The sequence below is a fragment of the Erinaceus europaeus genome, chromosome 8, assembly GCF_950295315.1.
Source record: "Erinaceus europaeus chromosome 8, mEriEur2.1, whole genome shotgun sequence".
Taxonomy (NCBI): Eukaryota; Metazoa; Chordata; class Mammalia; order Eulipotyphla; family Erinaceidae; genus Erinaceus; species Erinaceus europaeus.
Genome location: NC_080169.1, coordinates 114,703,477 through 114,722,854, shown reverse-complemented (window position 1 = coordinate 114,722,854; position 19,378 = coordinate 114,703,477). Strand labels below are relative to the sequence as shown.

The following is a 19,378-nucleotide window of genomic DNA, read 5'->3' as shown; positions in this document are numbered from 1 at the left end:
AAAGAAGGGATGTCCCAAGGGCCTATTGGATCCAAAAATAGACCAAGAGAAGCAGGAAACCAAAAGTCCCCTCTTCATCCTTCTTTTCCCCAGTTACACCCTTTATGATGTCACCCAGGCACTCACTTTTCATTGGCTCAGTCCCCTTCCTACAGGGCCATAAATATAATAATAATAATAATAATAATAATAATAATAAGAAGAAGAAGAAGAAGAAGAGGAAGAATAGTAATAATAATAACCCTCCACCAATTGAAAATCCACTTTTCATGTTCAAATCTCTATGCTATAAGTGGGTATCCCTGTTACAAGTGTGGGAACTTAGAAAAAATAATCCTCAGAAGCTCCTTCCCTTGAGCACTCCCTCAACAGTTCTCTGCAGGTGAAATATGTCAGACTAAGGAGTTGTGTTAGTGCCTCTGTTTCTAAGAGACACTTGGAGGTCTGCTTTTCTAAAGGTGAAGGTTGATTTAAAATTGGCTTCAAGACAGTGTGACTAGGTTTAAGTCTCTGTCCCATATCTGATAGCTGTGCCTCCTTCTACAATGTATCTGAAGTCTGTCTACCCACTTTTATTCACCTGTCATGTGGATCAAGCAGTCTACCTCCTAGGTTTCTTAATAAACTTGATTGTGAGGCCTGAAGATTGTTCAGTAAGTAGAGTGTAGACTTTCCAAGAAGAAGAGATTGAAACTAGTTGAGCTAGTAGGTAGAGAGGGTATCAGAAAAGAACTAGAAATATTACTAAATAAGCATAAGGCTCCCCTCTCATTTCCTTTCTTACTACAGGAAGTTTGGGTACAGAAAGCCAGGGGACATGCAGGGCTGTGTAAACTGCTGGCACACAGATACAGGGCTGAGTCTCCTGGCTCCAAAGACTTCATGTTCAGTACTGAGCTATAGTTATCAAATTGCTGAACTGAGAAGTGATCAGGGATGGATCCTTTCTCTCCCTGCTCCTTTGCAAAGTAACTCACAAGGAACTGGAGGCTCTGACCCAGCACCTGCTGATACCAATATACAGTGTTATGTCCAGACTTGGGATGGCAGTTCAGATTGACCATCTCTCTTCTGCTTTTGATCACATGTCTTGGGCTCTGAATGACTCCACTATCCCCTGTACCTGTGAATAGGGAACAGAAGCTGAAGACCTCACACAGGTAAGATTTATCCAAAAACACTAAAATAATGTGAGGTTCACTAGATGGTCCACCTGAGGTCAGAACTTACCTGTCCCCAGGAGACAAAGGACCACACAACAGAGAAGCCAGGAATCCCTGGAAGAGTCAGGCAGGATAAGACTGGACATCTCCCTAGCAGGCTCTGTTCTCTGGGTGGGAGAGCTTGGCTTCCCCTTTCTTCATGAGTAGGCCTGGCCTGTGACGTCATCGTCCTGATGTCACCACCCTCCTCTGGCCCCACAGACACTCTGATTTTCTAGAAGATTGTACCAGTTTGTCTTTGTTGTGTCCAGTGCCCTAAGTAGTAGGAGGAGCGATTGTCCTGACCTGGGCTGAGCAGGCTACCATTAGAGACCAACACCACCAATTGTTTGTATACCTCAGAGGCTGTTTTTTTTTTTTTCCTTACTATCACTAAGAGTTACTGAAGCCACTTTTTTTTTTTATTTTATTGATCTCAGTGAGAGAGATACTGAATGATACAATGTCCCTGTTGTGCCCAGTACCCTATGCAGCGGTGAGTTAATTGTACTGACCTGGGCTGAGCAGGATAGGAATAGAGACCACCTCCATTAATCCTCTCTATATCCCAGAGACAGGTTTTTGTTTTTCTTACCTGCCCTATGAGTCACTGAAGCAACCTCTTATTTTATTTTATTTTATTTTATTTTATTTTATTTTATTTTATTTTATTTATCTTAATGGGAAAGATGCAGAAAGATACAAAGAAAGACCAGAGCACTACTCAGCTCTGATATGAAGGTGCTGGGGACTGAACCTGAGACTGGAGACCTTCAGGCAGGAATGTCCTTTGCATAAGCATCCTGCCCTCACCACAGCTCCTGATCCCCGTTTATGCTGTCTATCAAAGATAGGTCTCTGAGTGTGACCTCAGACACATGCCAGGTGAAATCCTGTTGTGCAAACCACACCTGAGGATGCAAGAATCCTAAAGAACTGTGCTCCACTCTCACAGGCCAGCATTCAGTCTAACTAAACAGACAAGGAGCCACAGCCTTTCTGATGCAGGGATCAATCTACAAGGTCTAGCCCTCCATCTTCGGCCTGGAAGTTGATATCAAAGGCTCATTCAGTGGAGCCACAGTGCCCCCTTGTGATGGGTAGTTTGTCAGCTCTAGTGACACTGCAGAGGGAGGAAGGAATTCCAAGCACCTCTAAGTCTTTAGTTTATGCAGGAAACGTTCTATTCCTACAGGTGTTTCCTACATGCTCTTTATTAGGAGAAAGAGGGTTAGCAATTGCTCATAATTTATGCAGAATTGTCAGACATTGATGTTTGATTTTATCAATTACCTCTGAGCATCTACAGAAAATAGCAGATGATGTTAGATATTTATGTATTTATATGGCAAATTTGTAGTGATATTTTAAAAAATTTTGTTGTTTAGAGTAATCAGTTGTACCCCCAGTAGAGTGGGTAGTGTTAGAGGCAGTTTTAAGTATAGTTGATTTTTGCCCTCCTGCCCAGTGAGGTGGAAAAATTCCTTGCCCTTTTCCCCCTTAACAAACAGGACTTAAACAGTGAAGGCCATCAGTTATTTTGCAAGGTGCTTGAAAGACCCTGCATCTGGCAAGCCTTATCAGGGCCTTTGCGTAGGGTTTGAGGAATGCTGTTACCGAATAGTTACAGCAGATGGCTGGATAAAATTGCAAACATATGGCCAGGTGGTCCCAGCAGATAGCAAAAGAATGTGGTGACCCCCACTTTGGCCAGGTCCTATTGGTCTGGTTCATGGTGTGATATTTAGAACCAGCTCATGCTTTGCTTTGTATGGATCATGCTTTTGCTAAGTTTGAAATGATTGGATTTTGCGTTTTTTATAGCATGTTATTGGATATAGGCTGATAAGGTGATATGTTCCCCCTCCCTGAGTGTAGTCTGAATTCCTATAAATTGTGTTGTTTGAGCCTTGTTCAGGGTCGAGCTGGTGGACTGCTGCTAGTTGCCACTCGGCCCGGATTCGAATTCATTAATAAAATCTTTTGCTTTCTTGCAGTGGATGGTGGTTTGATTTTGCTCGCTAACAGGTAGTCCAATCTCCTTATGCCTACCTGCTAAGAAACAACTTCAGAACAGCAATGAACTTGGTGGGGAAAATGATTTCTTTACTCATTTTTGTGAGAGAGAGCAAAGCAGTGCTGTGTTCCGGCATTGGTACTGCTGGGGTTTGAACCCTGGACCTCTGTGGTCTCAGGCAGATGTTCTTGCCCGCTAACATGTTGAGCTTCTCTCTGGCACTCATTGCTTGGTTAATCTTAAAATGAACAGTAAGAGAAAAATCCTATTTTTTCAGGATGTATTGTCATTTGTATGCATTTTCACAGTCAGCATACTGAAATCTTAAAGGAATTAGTAGTGTTCTCCCAAGGGAATTAGATCTGTAGTATCTGTTATCCTAGAAGTGCTGGTTTCAGGTAGAATAAGGATAGATCTCCATTCCTTAGTCTTTCCCCACACAGCCCCACAAGTACTCTTTGTTACAATGTATTTATTTTAATGTATTTTATTAATACATTGGTGGGGAGATACAGAGATAAAGGCACAGAGAAGGACCAGAGCACTGCTTAGCTCTGGTTCATGGTGGTGCTGGGAATGGAGGCTGAGACCTTGGAGCCTGAGGCATGAGAGTTTTTGCATAACCATTATGCTGTCTTCTAGCCAACAATTACTATTTAGTGTCATCCTAGCTCTTTTGAACTAGATTGCCCTCCTGATTTCTTCACTAAAGCAACATCTTATTTTATTTTTATTTTATTTATCTTAATGGGAAAGATGTTGAAAGATAGAAAGAGAGACCAGAGTACTGCTCAGCTGTGACTTATGGTGGTGCTGGGGACTGAACCTGAGACTGGAGAACCTCAGGTTGGAACGCCCTTTGCATAAGCATCCTGCTGTCACCACAGCTTCTTATTCCCCTTTATGCTGTCTATCAAAGTTAGGTCTCTGACTGAGACCTCAGATACAAGCCAGGTGAAATCCATGGCTCCCTGCCACGGAAGGATAAAACTTCTTGACTTTACCCCTCTCCCTCACATTTATTTTTATTACTACTAAGTCAAGAATGGGAAGTAGCACCATCATTATGCAAAATGCCTATACCCCTAAGACTCCAGAGTTTTCAACCTGACTTATTTTACATGTATCAATATGTATTTTTCTTTTTTTTTTTTTTAAATTTTCTTTCTTTTTTTCTTTTTTTTAATATTTATTTTATTTATTTATTCCCTTTTGTTGCCCTTGTTGTTTTATTGTTGTAGTTGTTACTGTTGTTGTGTTGTTGGATAGGACAGAGAGAAATGGAGAGAGGAGGGGAAGACAGAGAGGAGGAGAGAAAGACAGACACCTGCAGACCTGCTTCACCACCTGTGAAGCGACTCCCCTGCAGGTGGGGAGCCGGGGTTCGAACCGGGATCCTTATGCCGGTCCTTGTGCTTTACGCCACCTGCGCTTAACCCGCTGCGCTACAGCCCGACTCCCTCAATATGTATTTTTCTGCTCAGAAAATAGTCCACCAGGATATGGTCAGTGAGAACTGAAGAGGAATGGGTACTCTGCTAAGGCTGGTGAAGTCCATTAGATCAAGTTGTTGAGTGTTGTTCACATCTTTTTCTAAGTATAGTTTCACTTCCTGACTTTCTTCAGATGTAACAGTTGTAGTCCCAGATGCACTTGTTCCCCTGATGTGGGAGGAAGAGACAACTCCTTGGTGGGTTCACACTTCTAAGAATTCTAGAGCAGGATGGTTTGTGCACAGAAGGGGGCTGTGCCGTGCTGTGGATAAGCTGCTGGCACAGAGATATAGGGCTGAGTCCCCTGGTTCTACAGACTTGATTGTCAGAGTGAACTAAGAGCCCTCAAGTCTGTCAGCAGAGAACCGATGAGTGGGCATTCCTGATGCATCCACTTTATCTTGGTTTTGGAAGTAAGTCAGAAACTTCATACTTCCCCCCAGAGTCTGTTGGTATCAATAGAGGGTAGCATGACCAGGAACTGGATCACAAATGAGCTCCACTTCCTGCCCACTTTCTGTGACTCTGGACTTGGGAGACTGAGAGACTCCAGCTCCTGTGTGACCTGTAGACAACATTTGGGAACAGAATAAGAAAGACATGTGTAATGGGTAAGGCACATACACACAGTGATACAACACACACACACACACACACACACACACACACACACACACACACACACACACACACACACACGTTGCTTGGTTTTCTGAGAACACACCTGGCCCCAAGAAGCAGAGGGCCACCCAACACAGGAGCCTGGTGACCATAGCAGAGTCTGAACAAGAATGGGTGTTCTTCCTAGTTCAGTGTGTCCTGTGAGCAGAAGCAGAAGAGGGGGGAGGTTTTATTTCTACAGAAGGTAGTGCCCACAGTGACATCACTGAGCCTTGGGATTACCTGGCAACAATTAACTGACAATGTCGAAGGTGACAGTGTCTTTGAGGTGCACTGTTTGTTCATGTTCCATAGATAATTCATTTTATTTATTGCCACTGAATTTTGTGCTTTGGCTTGAGCATCTGAACAACCACTACAAATGACCTTTTTCCCTCCTTTTTTCTTACAGAGACACAGAAATATGGAGAAGAGGAGATGACAGATAATAGATAAACAGAAATACCTCCAGCCCCACTCCAGCACTCCTGAAACATCTCTCCTACAGGTGGAGACTGAGGACTTGAATTTTGGTCCTCTTCCGTGCATTCTACCAGGTGTGCCACCTCCCAGTCTCTCTATACATGCTATTAAGCATCACCGCTACTCATAATTAGAAATGACAAAGGGTAAAAATTGTGAGGCATTGAAGAAAGACGTAATGATAACTCAAAGTGGGTTTCAACATACTTTAATTGCAATGGGCACTTAACTCTCTCCTTCTGAGCTTGAGGTTTATGCACCCAGATTCCTCGCTCACCTCTAAACAGGTTTCTTCCTTTTCTTTTTCTTCTCATCTTACACCTGGGCGTGTCAGAGAAATGCGCAAGCAGCCCATCAGATTTGAAGGGGAACATTCTGCCTTTGTTATCTTATCCTCAAATCTAGGTCCTCTCATTCTAATTCCATTACAGCATCTGCTTGGCTTTGTCTACAGCATGGACAGGTGTGGTGGGTGGGGATATGGTCAATGAGTGTTTTCACATCTTTGCCTGAAAACAGATTGAATTGTGAGTAGAGCTCTGAAAGACTAACCATCTCCTTGGAGAGGAAAATCTGACCCTGCCCCCATGTAAAAAAGGTAGGAATAAGGTACTTGAAATTTGTGATATGAGAGCCAGGCAGTGGCGCAGCGGATTAAGCACATATGGTATGAAGCGCAAGGACCATTACGGATCCCGGTTCGAGCCCCTGGCTCCCCATCTGCAGGGACTTCCCTTCACAGGCCGTGAAGCAGGTCTGCAAGTGTCTATCTTTCTCTCCCCCTCTCTGTCTTCCCCTCCTCTCTCCATTTCTGTCTGTCTTATCCAACAACAACAATAAACTATAAGGGCAACAAATGGGAAAAAATTTTTAAAAGTTTAAAAAAGTTAGGTGTGAGATAGATAGATAGATAGATAATAGACAGCTATAGATATAGTTGTGTAATCTCCTTTGCCTCATCATGGATGGAACTTGAAGGAATTATGTTAAGTGATATCAGCCAAAAGAAAGATGAATACCAGATGACCTCACTTAGAGGCAGAATTTAGAAAACAAGGAGGGAAAAGAAAAATGCAGGGTGAAACTTGGACAAGAATCAGCCTATTATTATATCAAGACCTAGGACGGGGGGGGGGGGAAGCATAGAGAGGGGGCTGAGAGGACATTGGTGACCAAATGCACAGTGGCGAAAAATGACCCCTAAGTTGTTGGTGGTGGGATTGGGGTGCAAACACCTATCACAAGAGTAAGAACTATTATCTGGGTAATAATGGTATTATGAATCATATACATATATATATTCCAATAGCACCCTCTAGTGCCTACGTTTTTAAAGTCGAACTCAAAATAAGTTTACAATTATACCAGCTGTAGACATGCTTGATTTTTGTTTCTACTTCAAGTAGCAGAGTCAATTACCAAGTCGATTGTAATGACACTCCAGTGTTTTATCAAAAGATCACAGCTTTCTCAGATTTTTTTTAACAAATGGACAGGAAACATGCCTCTAGGAGAATGTTCTCACACCAGTCTTCTCAAGAGAGAGTCTTTGAAATCAGTGACCTAGTTTCAGTCTTCAACACCTGAGGAGATATTCATTTTCAAACCACTGATGAGAATCATTCAGACAAAACTGGGACTTTTGTCTCCCCTCAGGCCATCTAAGGGGTTATATGTTTGATTATTTTCAGCCAGAGAGACTCTTATGATTCTGCAAGGCCTAATAAGGGCTGCACTCTATAAGTGGAACCTGTGATGTGGCCAGCATCATTTTCCATATGACAAAAGGAAATAGCCAGGAAAGATGCCTGCACAGCATTTTGTACCTCTGCAGTGTTAGGCTGGTAGAAATTGGGGCACAGGACTGAGTCACACACAGCCCCCACTCTGCATTTCTGTCACTGTCTAGTAATATACTGTTGTGGATGGTGTGATAACATTCAGGTTGTTGGATTCATGAACTTTAAGTTACCAGTATATACTTGATTTGTTTCCATATTCTGCTTCTCCTGAACCGTAAGACACTAGGAAACTGACATCACATCATCCCTGAGTTTTTCTACCTGATGCAATTCTGTGCTCTGCCCACTGAGGGAAAAACACTATGTGTTATTATTATTTTTCACTGTGTACAATATAAAGATATTTGCTTTGCATGATTCCTGTCACTACTTACTTTCATTCCTTTTTTTTTTTTGCTGCAGGGATGTGTCTGTACATCCAGGGATTCACACATGTGCAGTGACACCATCCTGGGTAGACTTGATCTTTTTCATTATTTTTAATTCAGAGAGAGAGAGAGAGAACAGAACCAGAGCTTTCCCCACTGTGGTGGTGCTTTCATGTGATTCTGAAGCTTGAACTTGGACCACACATATGATGAGGTAAGTCCACTACTGGGTGAGTAGTACCTGTTCCTAGCAAAGCTTGAAAGCACATAACATACACAGAAAATCTATCACAGTGTAGAGTGTAAAGAAGCAGCTTCTAGTTCTTCTTTTATTGTGGCCATGACTGAACAAGTTACTGGATGATACTGGGAGAAAAAAAGGAGACACTTGGCACATACACCTGTGAACTTGGACTCTGTAAGGTGGCTAGGATCTGAGCTCAGAAGGACAGAGAAAGTCTCTTTACAAAACAGAGGATAAAAACTTCCTTGTAGGGAGTCAGGCGGTAGCGCAGTGGGTTAAGTGCAGGAGGCACAAAGTACAAGGACCAGTGAAAGGATCCCTGTTCGAGCCCCCCGGCTCCCTACCTGCAGGGGAGTCACTTCACAGGTCTGCAGGTATCTGCCTTACTCGCCCCCTCTCTGTCTTCCCCTCCTCTCTCTATTTCTCTTTGTTCTATACAACAACAAGGACACAAATAACACCAATAACAATAATAAAAAAACAAGGGCAACAAAAGTGAGTAAATAATTAAATATTAAAAAATTTAAAAGAAAAAAAAAAACCTTCTTGTAGGGGGAAATCCTGGGTAGGAGGTAGCCTGCATGCCCAATCATTGTCAAAGGTCATGCAGGCAGCTATACACAGAACACTGGTGTTCCTGCAGGACTATGCTGAGCTGGCACAGAGACATACCAATGAGTCCTTCAGATGCAAGACCCTCAAGTTCAGCTCAGAGTTGGATTTACAGAACTGCCATGATGAGAAATGTTCTGGGATGCTCCCTTTTGCATTTAACACATTTTCTTTTCTTTTTTCTATTGAGTTAATAATTATTAACAAGACTGTAAGATAACAGGGGCATGAGTCCATACAATTCCCACCACTAGAGTTCTGTTTCCTATAACCTCCATTAGAAAATTCCCTATTTTATATCCCTCTGGGAGTATGGCCCAAAGTTGTTAATGAGGTGCAGAAAGTGGAAGGTCTGGCTTCTGTAACTGCTTCTCTGCTGGACATAGGCATTGGCAAGTTGATCCATACCCCCAGCCTGTTTCTATATTTTTCCTAGTGGGGTAGGGCTCTGGAGAGGCGAGACTTTAGGATGTAGTGAAGTTGTCTACCCAGGGAAGTCAGGATGGCTTCATAGTAGTGTCTACAACTTGGTGGCTAAAAGCCAGTAAGATACAAAGAAAATTGTTTAATAAACAGGAACTCAAAGTTAATAATAGAGCAGATGAAGTTAGGGGTCTTCATGAAAGAAAAAGCTAGGAAGTCTACTTTAGGTTTGTTTCCAGAGGCCCTTGGCTTTAGTAATTTTTGCCAGAGTCTGATAGCCAACATGCTGAGTAGCTAATGATGTCTGGGAAGATGGTGTCAGAATTAAGAATAGAGCTAGAAAGCTTGATTATGACAGAGAGTAGCTCCCAAATATGAGGACAGTATATACATACTACTAACTGTTTACCCCACTGATCTGACCTAGAGTTCATATCTATTCATATTTAGTACAGGAGCCTGTGTGACCTCTGCATCCCTGTCAGTCTAAACTTGCAATACAAATCAAAGTGGAGCTGGGGCTCTGACACAGAGTCTGTGGGTACCAACAGAAGCAAGAGTGGCCAGATATGGGGTCACAGCTTAATGTCACTATGAGTCCTCACATTTTGATCAGGTATCCTAGAATTTGAGTGATCCCAGCCTGCATGGAACCTGCGGGAAACACAGATGAACACAGGGAGAGCGTGGAGGCTTAGTCTCAAGGTCAAGTGGAAGGAGCAGGAGTTGGCTAGTCCAGAAGAGTTCACCTGCTTCCTGAAAACAAAGCATGATACAGTTGAGGACACCAAAGTGCATGGCACTGTCAGGGGGTTGGCACTGCACTCCTTGTTCTGGCATCCTTGTCCTCTTGGGGGAGCAATGAGTCATTGTTTGGGTTTTCCTGATTGGAGAGCTATTCTGTGTTGATGTTAATGCCTAGTGCATATCACTCTGCAGCTTCTGAGGTCTGCTGCTCCCTTACAATGGGGCACCTCAGCCTATTCTGCAAGCAAGAAGGCTGGTTTAGGGCAAAGTCCATCCCCACATAGCTGCTCTGGTGTTTCTCTGGCTGGATGCTCCTCATATACACTTGACACCAACCCTACTACATCCCACTCTTCCAGCAGCCATTATGTCTAGCTCCCTCTCAGCTTCTCTGCTGCTTCCTTATTCCAGGATGCTACTATCAAAGCCATTCCATTACCCAGTTACTGAGAGTGAGGGTTTTAAAGCTAGCTTTGCTGTCTCTGTTTTGCCTTGAGGCCCTCAAAACATCTCTATATATCTATCTCTCACTCATCACACAGGTTCCTGTGCAAAGTAGAAATGTATATATGGGCCCTCAGTCAGATCGATGGGGTAAACAGATAATGGTATTCATATACTTTCCTCATGTTTGGGAGTTACTCTCTGCCCTGATCCAACTTTCTAGGCCTATTCTCAAATCTGACATCATCTTTCTGGACAATACTTTTAGTTCACCTGCATGTTAGCTATTAGGCTCAGGAAAAAAATACTAAAATCATGGGAACTTACCTAAAATAGATGTCTTAGCTTCTTCCCATCCAAAGACCCTTAATTTAATCTGCTCTGTTCCTTTTCTTTTTTCTTTTTTTGGTTCTTAGTCATGTATTATTTCATCCTGATTTTTATCTTACCACCTTTCAGCCACCAAGTTGTAGACACTACTGTGACACCATCAAGACTTCCCTTTGCAGATGACCTCACCAGTATATCCCAAAGTCTCACATTTCCAAAGCCCTACCCCACTAGTGAAAAATAGAAATAGACTGGGGGTATGGACCAACCTGACAACATCCATATCCATTGGAGTAGCAATTACAGAAGCCAAACATTCCACCTTCTGTACCCCATAAGGAATTTTGGTCCATACTCCCAGAGGGATAAAGAATAGGGAAAGTTTCCAATGGAGGGGATGGGTCATGGAACTCAGGTGGTGTGAACTGTATGGAGTATTATTATTACAGTCTTGTAATAATGGAGTATTATTTTACAGTTTTTTATTCACTATTAAATCACTAATAAAACATCTCTCTAACACTGGCATCAAGTCAAGCTCTGTCTGTTTTTAACATTTTATTTGGGGGAGTGGTTAATGGTTTACATCATAATTGTTGACATATAGTTAAGATTTCTGATTTCACTAAGGTAAGTATCTGAAAAGTGCTGTCACCACTAACTTAGATCCTTTGCTACCATCAAGTGTCATGTAGCCAAACCTAACCACACACCCAAGCTTCCTGCCTGTCCCCTTCCTCAGAGTCATTTACTTTTACTTCGTGTGATACACCAGACCCAGTCTAAGTTTGACTTTGACTTTGTTCTTTCTGTTCTTATTTCTTGAGATTTTTTTTCCCTATGAGTGAGATCATGCTATATTCACCCTTTTATTGCTGGTTTATTTCACTTACCATGATTCCTTCAAGCTCTGTTGAAGATGAGGTGCAGAAGGTGACTTCATCATTCTTAGCATGTGAGTTGAATTCTATTGTGGATATAGACCACAACTTTTGGATACCTGGGTTACTTCCAAGTTTGGGTTATTACACATTGTGCTGCTATGAACATAGGTGTACATAAATCTCTTTGGGTGGAAGTGTTTGTTTCCTTAAGATATATATCCAAGAAAGGAATTAAGAAATTTTAATTTCTCCAAAGGTCCAACAGAAACAAAATGCTCAAAGTTACTGATTATCACAGAAATGCAAATAAAGACAACAATTAGATGCCACTTTACTACTAAGTAAATAAATAGTAAGTGAGAATGTCATTCAGCAGAAAGAACAGTAATGAGCAATGCTGGACATATTGGTTGTGGGGAAAAAAACCTCCTGTACTGCTGGTGGGAATGCGAAGATGTCTAGCCCATGTAGAGAGAATTCTGGAGAACTTACAGAAAGCTAGAAATGGACCTTCCCTATGGCCAAGTGTTGTTTTCGACAGGCTGGCTTCAGCAAGCAGGGCTAGCTTCACAGGCGGGTAACAAAGACGACCAGAGACATACAGCTGGGCCGGGAAGCTGTATTTCTTTATTTAGGATCAACGATTCATAAACTAAACCAAACTAATCACCAAACAGAACTCTCCTGCCACCTTCCCCCGTGGCAGCGCCAAGAACTCTTCAACTCTGGAACTCTGGAACTCTGTTGGGGTACCTTGGGGCGGAGACAAGCGGGCCCACGAAAGTAGCAGGACTAAACCAATTTTCCTGGTAGGGGGAGGGCTAGACCAAAACCAATGTAAAGCATACAACAATTCCCCCTTTTCTTTTGGTGATTAGTTTGGTTTAGTTTATGAATTGTTGATCCTAAATAAAGAAATACAGCTTACCGGCCCAGCCATATGTCTCTGGTCGTCTTTGTTACCCGCCCGTGAAGCTAGCCCAGCCTGCTGAAGCCAGCCTGTCGAAAACAACATATGACGCCTACTACATGGGACCGGACCTGTGCAACTCCCAGATAAGTGAAGACAATTTGGCTACCTATGTACTATGGCCTTCTCTTCTGCTTGTGAAGAGATCTCCAAACACCTCTGCCCTTTCTTCATGAGACTGTTTTGCTGTTTCTGGAACATTTATCTCTGGACCACTCTGTGGTTTCCACTCGCTCGGGCGCACTCAGAACAGCCAGCGGAGTCAGGAGGAGCCAGTGGGCGGGGGCGAGGTGCGGAGCTGCCATTTCCACCTGGTGGAGCAGCCAGCCAGCCAGCCAGCCAGCCGGCTGCGCCCAGACAACCCCACGCACCGTGCCCTCAGCCCCGCAGCCCTGCAGCCCGCAGGAGGGTGACTCCAGCACACAGGAGCCCGATGCCAACACGCTGGAGCCCAATGCCAACACGCTGGAGCCCGATGCCAACATGCAGGAGCCCGATGCCAGCACGCAGGCCAGCCCACAGGAGCCGGCTCTCCACCAAGTGGTGCAGGGATCCCTCCACGCTGCTCGGCCACTGCGAGCAGGGCAGCATATATGACAGGGCCATGGGGCAGGGCCGTGGCAGCCTACCATGGCCGCCACCCCAGGGCACCTCAGCCCGCACCTTCTACAAGGCTGGCCCGCCCGCCCTCGTGCTATGAATTCTGGACAGATCCTGGACCTCCCGGACCCCTGGGCTCCCTGCCGAAACTGGGCCCCCTGGCTGAGATCTCCAGCTTGGGTCTGAAGGCAGACGAGCTAGAATACACAGAGATTCATCCAGAGATCGCAACCTGCAATTCCTAGAAGTGAAGCTACCCAAGAGACCACCACTACACAATGGACTCCCCGAACGTCTAAGACAGTAAGATCTAAATTCGTGTTTGAAATGACATGTCTTCATAACAAAGGTTTCTATTAATGACCATGTTTATGTGTGTGTTTAAAGTTTGGTAAACAGTAACTTTAAGGCTAAATTCTTACTAGGCAAAGTTAAATGAAAAAGGTTTTAAATCTCATAAAGATAAAATTAACTTACATTTAAAGTCTGAGGTAAAAATTAGTTAACAATCAATATATTTTAACTAAGTTGGTCTAAACAAGACCTCCAGACAACTAGGGTGTGTCTCCATCTTGAATGGGTGTAACAAAAGGTTAAATAGACTTGTTGATATGTAAAACTCTTGATTACCTTCTCTATTAGAAATGGCAGATTACACAATGGCTATGCTAATTATTCTCATGCCTGAGGTTTTCTTTCCTGCACACACCTAGGGTGTGTCAACATCTTGAATGAGTGCAACAAAAGGTTAAAAAGACGTTGTTGATATGTAAAAGTCTCAAATTCCTTCTCTATCAGAAACGTTAGATTGTGCTATGGTTATGCTAATAACAAGTTTTGTTTCATAGTAAGTAAATTGCAGCCAGCTGCCTTTGGGACTCTAGGCAGTTCCCCGCCCCCATGCAAATGTCCATCGAGACAAGTACGCCCCCCAGAGGCAGGAAATGTTTTTTTTAAGCTGATAAAGTTTTGCCCACAGAGGCAAAAAATGGCCCCGTCAGGCCTTCCCTTGGCAGCACACTGGTTCTTGTTACTTGCTTACATGTTTCTCCATGTTTGTGCCAGTTTCCTTTTTGAAAATGCCTGTACGATATAGGTTTCTCTTCACCCCACACCCCTGATACTGTGGTCATTTAGTTAAAAAGAAAAGGGGGAATTGTTGTATGCTCTCCCCCTGCCAGGAAAATTGTGTTAGTCCTGCTAGTTTTCACGGGCCCGCTTGTCCCCGCCCCAAGGAACCCGACAGAGTTCCAGAGTGACAGAGTTCAAGACTTCTTGGCTCTGCCATGTGAGAAGGATGCAGGAGAGTTCTGTTTGGTGATTAGTTTGGGTTAGTTTATGAATCGTTGATCCTAAATAAAGAAATACAGCTTCCCGGCCCAGCCGTATGTCTCTGGTCATCTTTGTTACCCACCAATGAAGCTAGCCCGGCCTGCTGAAGCCAGCCCATCAAAAACAACAGCCAAGCTCTGTCTTTATAGTCTCCTGAATCTGAATAAAAGTCTATGGCTGACACAGAGAGCCAAATCCTGTCATGCCATGCCAGCTTCTGAATGAAGAGAAAATGTTTGTCTCTGACCAGAAAAACCTGAGCTACACTCAAATCCACATCCCCTCCTGCTATTTCAGGAAGGCATTTACTGGTTGGGGAGGGGAGGAGGGGTTCAAAGCTAGAGACTGGACTCAAGAGCAAGCAATGAAAGGTCTGAGGCCTCAAGTTACCCACCTTCTGGAACAAAGCCTCCTGGACTATGATGGGTCCTCCTAGAGTAGAGCACAGAGAAAATCTTAAGTTAACTTCATGATGGAAGAGCTGGATGTGTGTTAAGAGTCCCTTATCATTATCCTTTTGTTTTCCAAATTCAGTTCTAGCAAATTAACCCATATTTCCTCTGCAATAGAAACCCTGTAAACACTGCAAGAGTTGGTGTACAGTCCAATTTGTTAATTTTAACTCACTTCATCCCCCAGGGCTATGTCACACCACATCTCTAGTCCTTGCCTGAGAGGCCAGGATATACAGTCACTAAGGTTTAGTTCACCTGACAGCACTCAAAGGGACTTGGGTTGTCTATAAATACAAGGGCACCTGGTACACGATGGTGGAAAAAGACATAAAATGGGGGTGAGCATGCCTTGCAGACGTATACTACAGAGAGTTGACAAATTATATCCCTGTGTCAGCGACTGTTCTGTCAACCATTCACCTCCAAATAAAAGAATAAAAATAAATCCTAGGAGTCAAGATTCCCTAGAAATAGTTCTGTGGCTAAATTAACTGATAGCATTTACCTAGCCAATATTGGGGTTTCCAGCCTTCAGTCCATCCCAGGTCTGATATTTTAGATGTTTTATGCTTATCCCTCCAGGTTCACCCTTTCTTGGTAGGCTGAACTCTATGGATGATAATACCTGGGCCTCTTTCTCCTTTACTTTGAGATTGTATTTTTATTTATTGCATAGATCTAGAATTTGAGAGAAAAGGGGGAGAGAGGAAGAGAGGCAGAGAGACACCTGATTCCTTCCTACCAGTGAGGACTGGGGGTTTCCACCTGGATCCTTGTACATGTCGACATGTGCACTCAACCAGGTATGCCACCTCTTGGCCCTGCAATTTGATTTTGTTTATGAAAGATGAGATGGGGAGAAAAAGGGAGGTCAAATTATCACTGTCCTGGTTTGCAGTGTTTGTTGCTTTGATCAAGCTCCCTTTTTGTTAGCTGCACTTAGAGAAGCCCCCCCACACACACACACACACACACTGCACCTGACAGGCTGGCATCTCCCTAAGCTGTCACATACACTCAGCTATTCATGGAACTATACCTCCTCTCCTTTCAGACCATTGGGATCGAGAACCACCTACTTGTGCTCTAGGATGGCTCTAGGATGCTACTTTCCTTTACAGATTTTCCTTATCTTGGTAACAACTTTGTATATTGCCCTTCTCAACTTTACCTAAACTCTAAAACAGCACAGGAAAAGTCCCCAAAAAAATATTTAGGAAATAGGTGAGGAGGGTATCTAAGTCTGAGCAGACACTATTTTATTAGTAACTTTATGGTGTCTTTTTAGGTCATTCTAATTGCTTGTTGCATATATTGACTCACTACAGACTATTGTGCACTTTTGCTTTCAGGTATATATTTTGCCCTAATTTATGGATACATGTAATTATGACCTATCTCATGGGACCTGGTTTATAACTAGGTTTTGGGACTTTGTTAGGAAGTGAGCCACCTGAAATGGGAACAGAGAATCCTTTGAAATGAAAGGTCTCACCTGAGCAATGAGGCTGACGTGTTGGCATTCTGACTGATATCTCTGGACAGTCTGAATTAAAGCATGCCGAGGTGGTACAAAGAATATATTTTGCCTTATATGAGGTGATATCACTCATGGACCGAAGTTGAGAACTAAGAACAGAAAATGAAAACATAAAGTAGGACTTGGACTTGGATTAGTGTATTGAACCAAAATAAAAGACTGGGGGTGGGGGGTTCACATCCTGGTGTATGATGGCAGAAGAGGACATAGGCTGATTGTGAGAATGTCCTGCAGAAACTGAAAAATTTTATACATGCATCAACAAATGTATTTACTGTAAATCAATACCCTACCCAATAAAGATGAAATATTTTTAAAAGTAATTGAGTTTCTACAACTTTGCATTTTGAAATAACACAAGTTTCAGGGATGAGGAAATAACTTACCATGACCAAATAGGGTGAATGCTTTGCTATAGGTGTGGCCTCATAGCTACCATGGTCTGCTGTCTCTCCTGAAATTTGTTTTTCTCTATCTCGCACTTGAGTCAAAACGTATCCTAGAGACCAGAAAACTGCACATGCTCAAGGCTCAGACTTCACAAGAAAAGAAGGAAAAAGAAAGAAAAAGAGTGAAATAAAGAGTGAATAAAGTGAAAAAAGAGTGAAATAAATAAAGTGAGAGAAAGAAAGAAAAAAAGTGTCAACATTTTGTGATGAGCTGTTAGAAAAATTCTAGCCTTCTGAAATTAGCCTCAAGAAAAGTTATACCATTCTGCAATTAGCAACAACAGACTTTTAACATTCTGCAATTACAGTAATGAAGTCCCAGCATTCTGCAATTAGCACAGCTGAGAGTGTCGCAGAAGGCTGGAAAACATGCCTGGTGAACAGAGACAATGTGACTTGAGGACAAGGAATGAGGAGAGAATCCAGAGAAGCCTGGGCCCTGGCTTACTAACCCAAGGGGCAAGGTCTACATATTTTTTTTTGAGAAGCAAAGAGGACACGCCATGTGAATATTAATCCAGGACTCTCCCTCTGACCCCCACTGGGTATTTCTGTCATTTCACTGGCATTGTCCTTAGATGCTGGGATCTCTTTTGACTTAAAAGGCTTGGAAGGAGGAAGAGGACAGTTTCTAAGGGAATCTGAAGTCTCTAAATATTTGAAATAATATTTTGGGGAGGGAGGATATGAATCAATAGGAGAATCAATATAGGATCTCAAAGAAGATATGTCTATAGGCATGCCAGGCCTGTAACTATTGGTTTACCAGCAGCCTTGCTTATTCATCTATGCAAATTATCCAGATAGCCCTGAATTACTGGCATGGGAAGAAGAAATCAATGCTTTACCTCTAGAGTAAATTTATGTAATAGAACAGCCTAAGAAATTCTGTTACACTGCTGGTGAGAATGAAAGCTGGTGAAGCCATGAATGGTCAACAGTATCATGAATTTTTAACCACATAAAAATGGAGATACCGGGAGTCAGGCTGTAACGCAGCGGGTTAAGCGCAGGTGGCGCAAAGCACAAGGACCGGCATAAGGATCCCGGTTTGAACCCCGGCTCCCCACCTGCAGGGGAGTCGCTTCACAGGCGGTGAAGCAGGTCTGCAGGTGTCTATCTTTCTCTCCTCCTCTCTGTCTTCCCCTCATCTCTCCATTTCTCTCTGTCCTATCCAACAATGACAACAACAATAATAACTACAACAATAAAACAACAAGGGCAACAAAAGGGAATAAATAAATAAAAATAAATATTAAAAAAAAAAAAAGACTAAAAAAAAAATGGAGATACCTTACTCTCCAGCAATATCACTCTTGGGTATTTATACAACCAACATGAAAACACTAAGTTGAAGGGGTATATGCAGCCCCACAGCCATCCCTGCACTATTCACAGTCACAAAGCAGCCTAAGTGTTGTTGACAGATGACTGGACAGAGAATCATTGAGACATGTACTCAAAGAAGCACAATTTTAAATGATTTTATTGTATCCTTTGGGGCAAAATGGATAGAACTGGAGGTGGTTATGCTCATCAAATAAGGAAGTGAAAGATAACTACTGAATGGTTTTGCTCACCTATGGAGTATAGGGAATTGAAATACATGCACTTGAAAGAAAAAGTAGCTGGTCTATTTCAAAGACTTTAGGAAGGCTGTGTTAGTTGTCAGTAGGGAGTAGAGATTAGAACTTTGTTAATGAGAGTGATATGGAACTATACTATTATATTATGATCTCATAAATCACAAATTAAAATAAACTCACAATGAAAGAGTCCACACTATTTGCAAAGTAGAATAAAAACTATGTAAAATCACTGAAACTATTTTATTATCAGGCAGTGAAAATATGGAAGGACCCTAAGGAAAAAAAAAAAAAAGGAAAAACAGATACCACTACCAAATTACCAAAGTTCTACACTTCCCTCTTGAAAAATCAATATTCATAGAGACATGTATTGGTAAGAAGAAAATAGATTTAGTCAGAAGTTGAGCCACCATAGAAAACAGTAGACTTGTAAAAACCATCTCAGGTGGAGAACAGGTCTTCTAAAGTAAAGACTTTGGAGACTGGAATAGAAGAAGGGTTGCAGATGTGCAGAAACTAATAACAAACACTTTGATCTGTCAGTAAGGTGGCTTGACTGGTTAGCAGGGAAGATATAGGGTTTCTCAGGAAGCCTGTGAAAACTCTTATGTTTCTACTAGACAGTGGGAATCTGAAAGAGATTTTCATTTTAACAAGTGAGAACTCCTACTACAGTCTAGTTCTTATTCTCTGGGGGTTGTCTCTTCCCACAATAAACTTCTCAGTTTTCTCAG

The 19,378-nt window shown here is 42.6% G+C and overlaps 1 gene segment (V, D, J or C); it reads right to left on the bottom strand.

Moving 5' to 3' along the window:
• Positions 1-601: 601 nt before the first annotated feature.
• LOC132539733 (T cell receptor beta variable 13-like) lies at positions 602-1,312 on the bottom strand. The segment is given in 3 exon segments: positions 602-702; positions 785-1,123; positions 1,231-1,312. Coding segments are annotated over 3 exon segments (519 nt in total).
• Between the last annotated feature and the right edge of the window lie 18,066 nt (positions 1,313-19,378).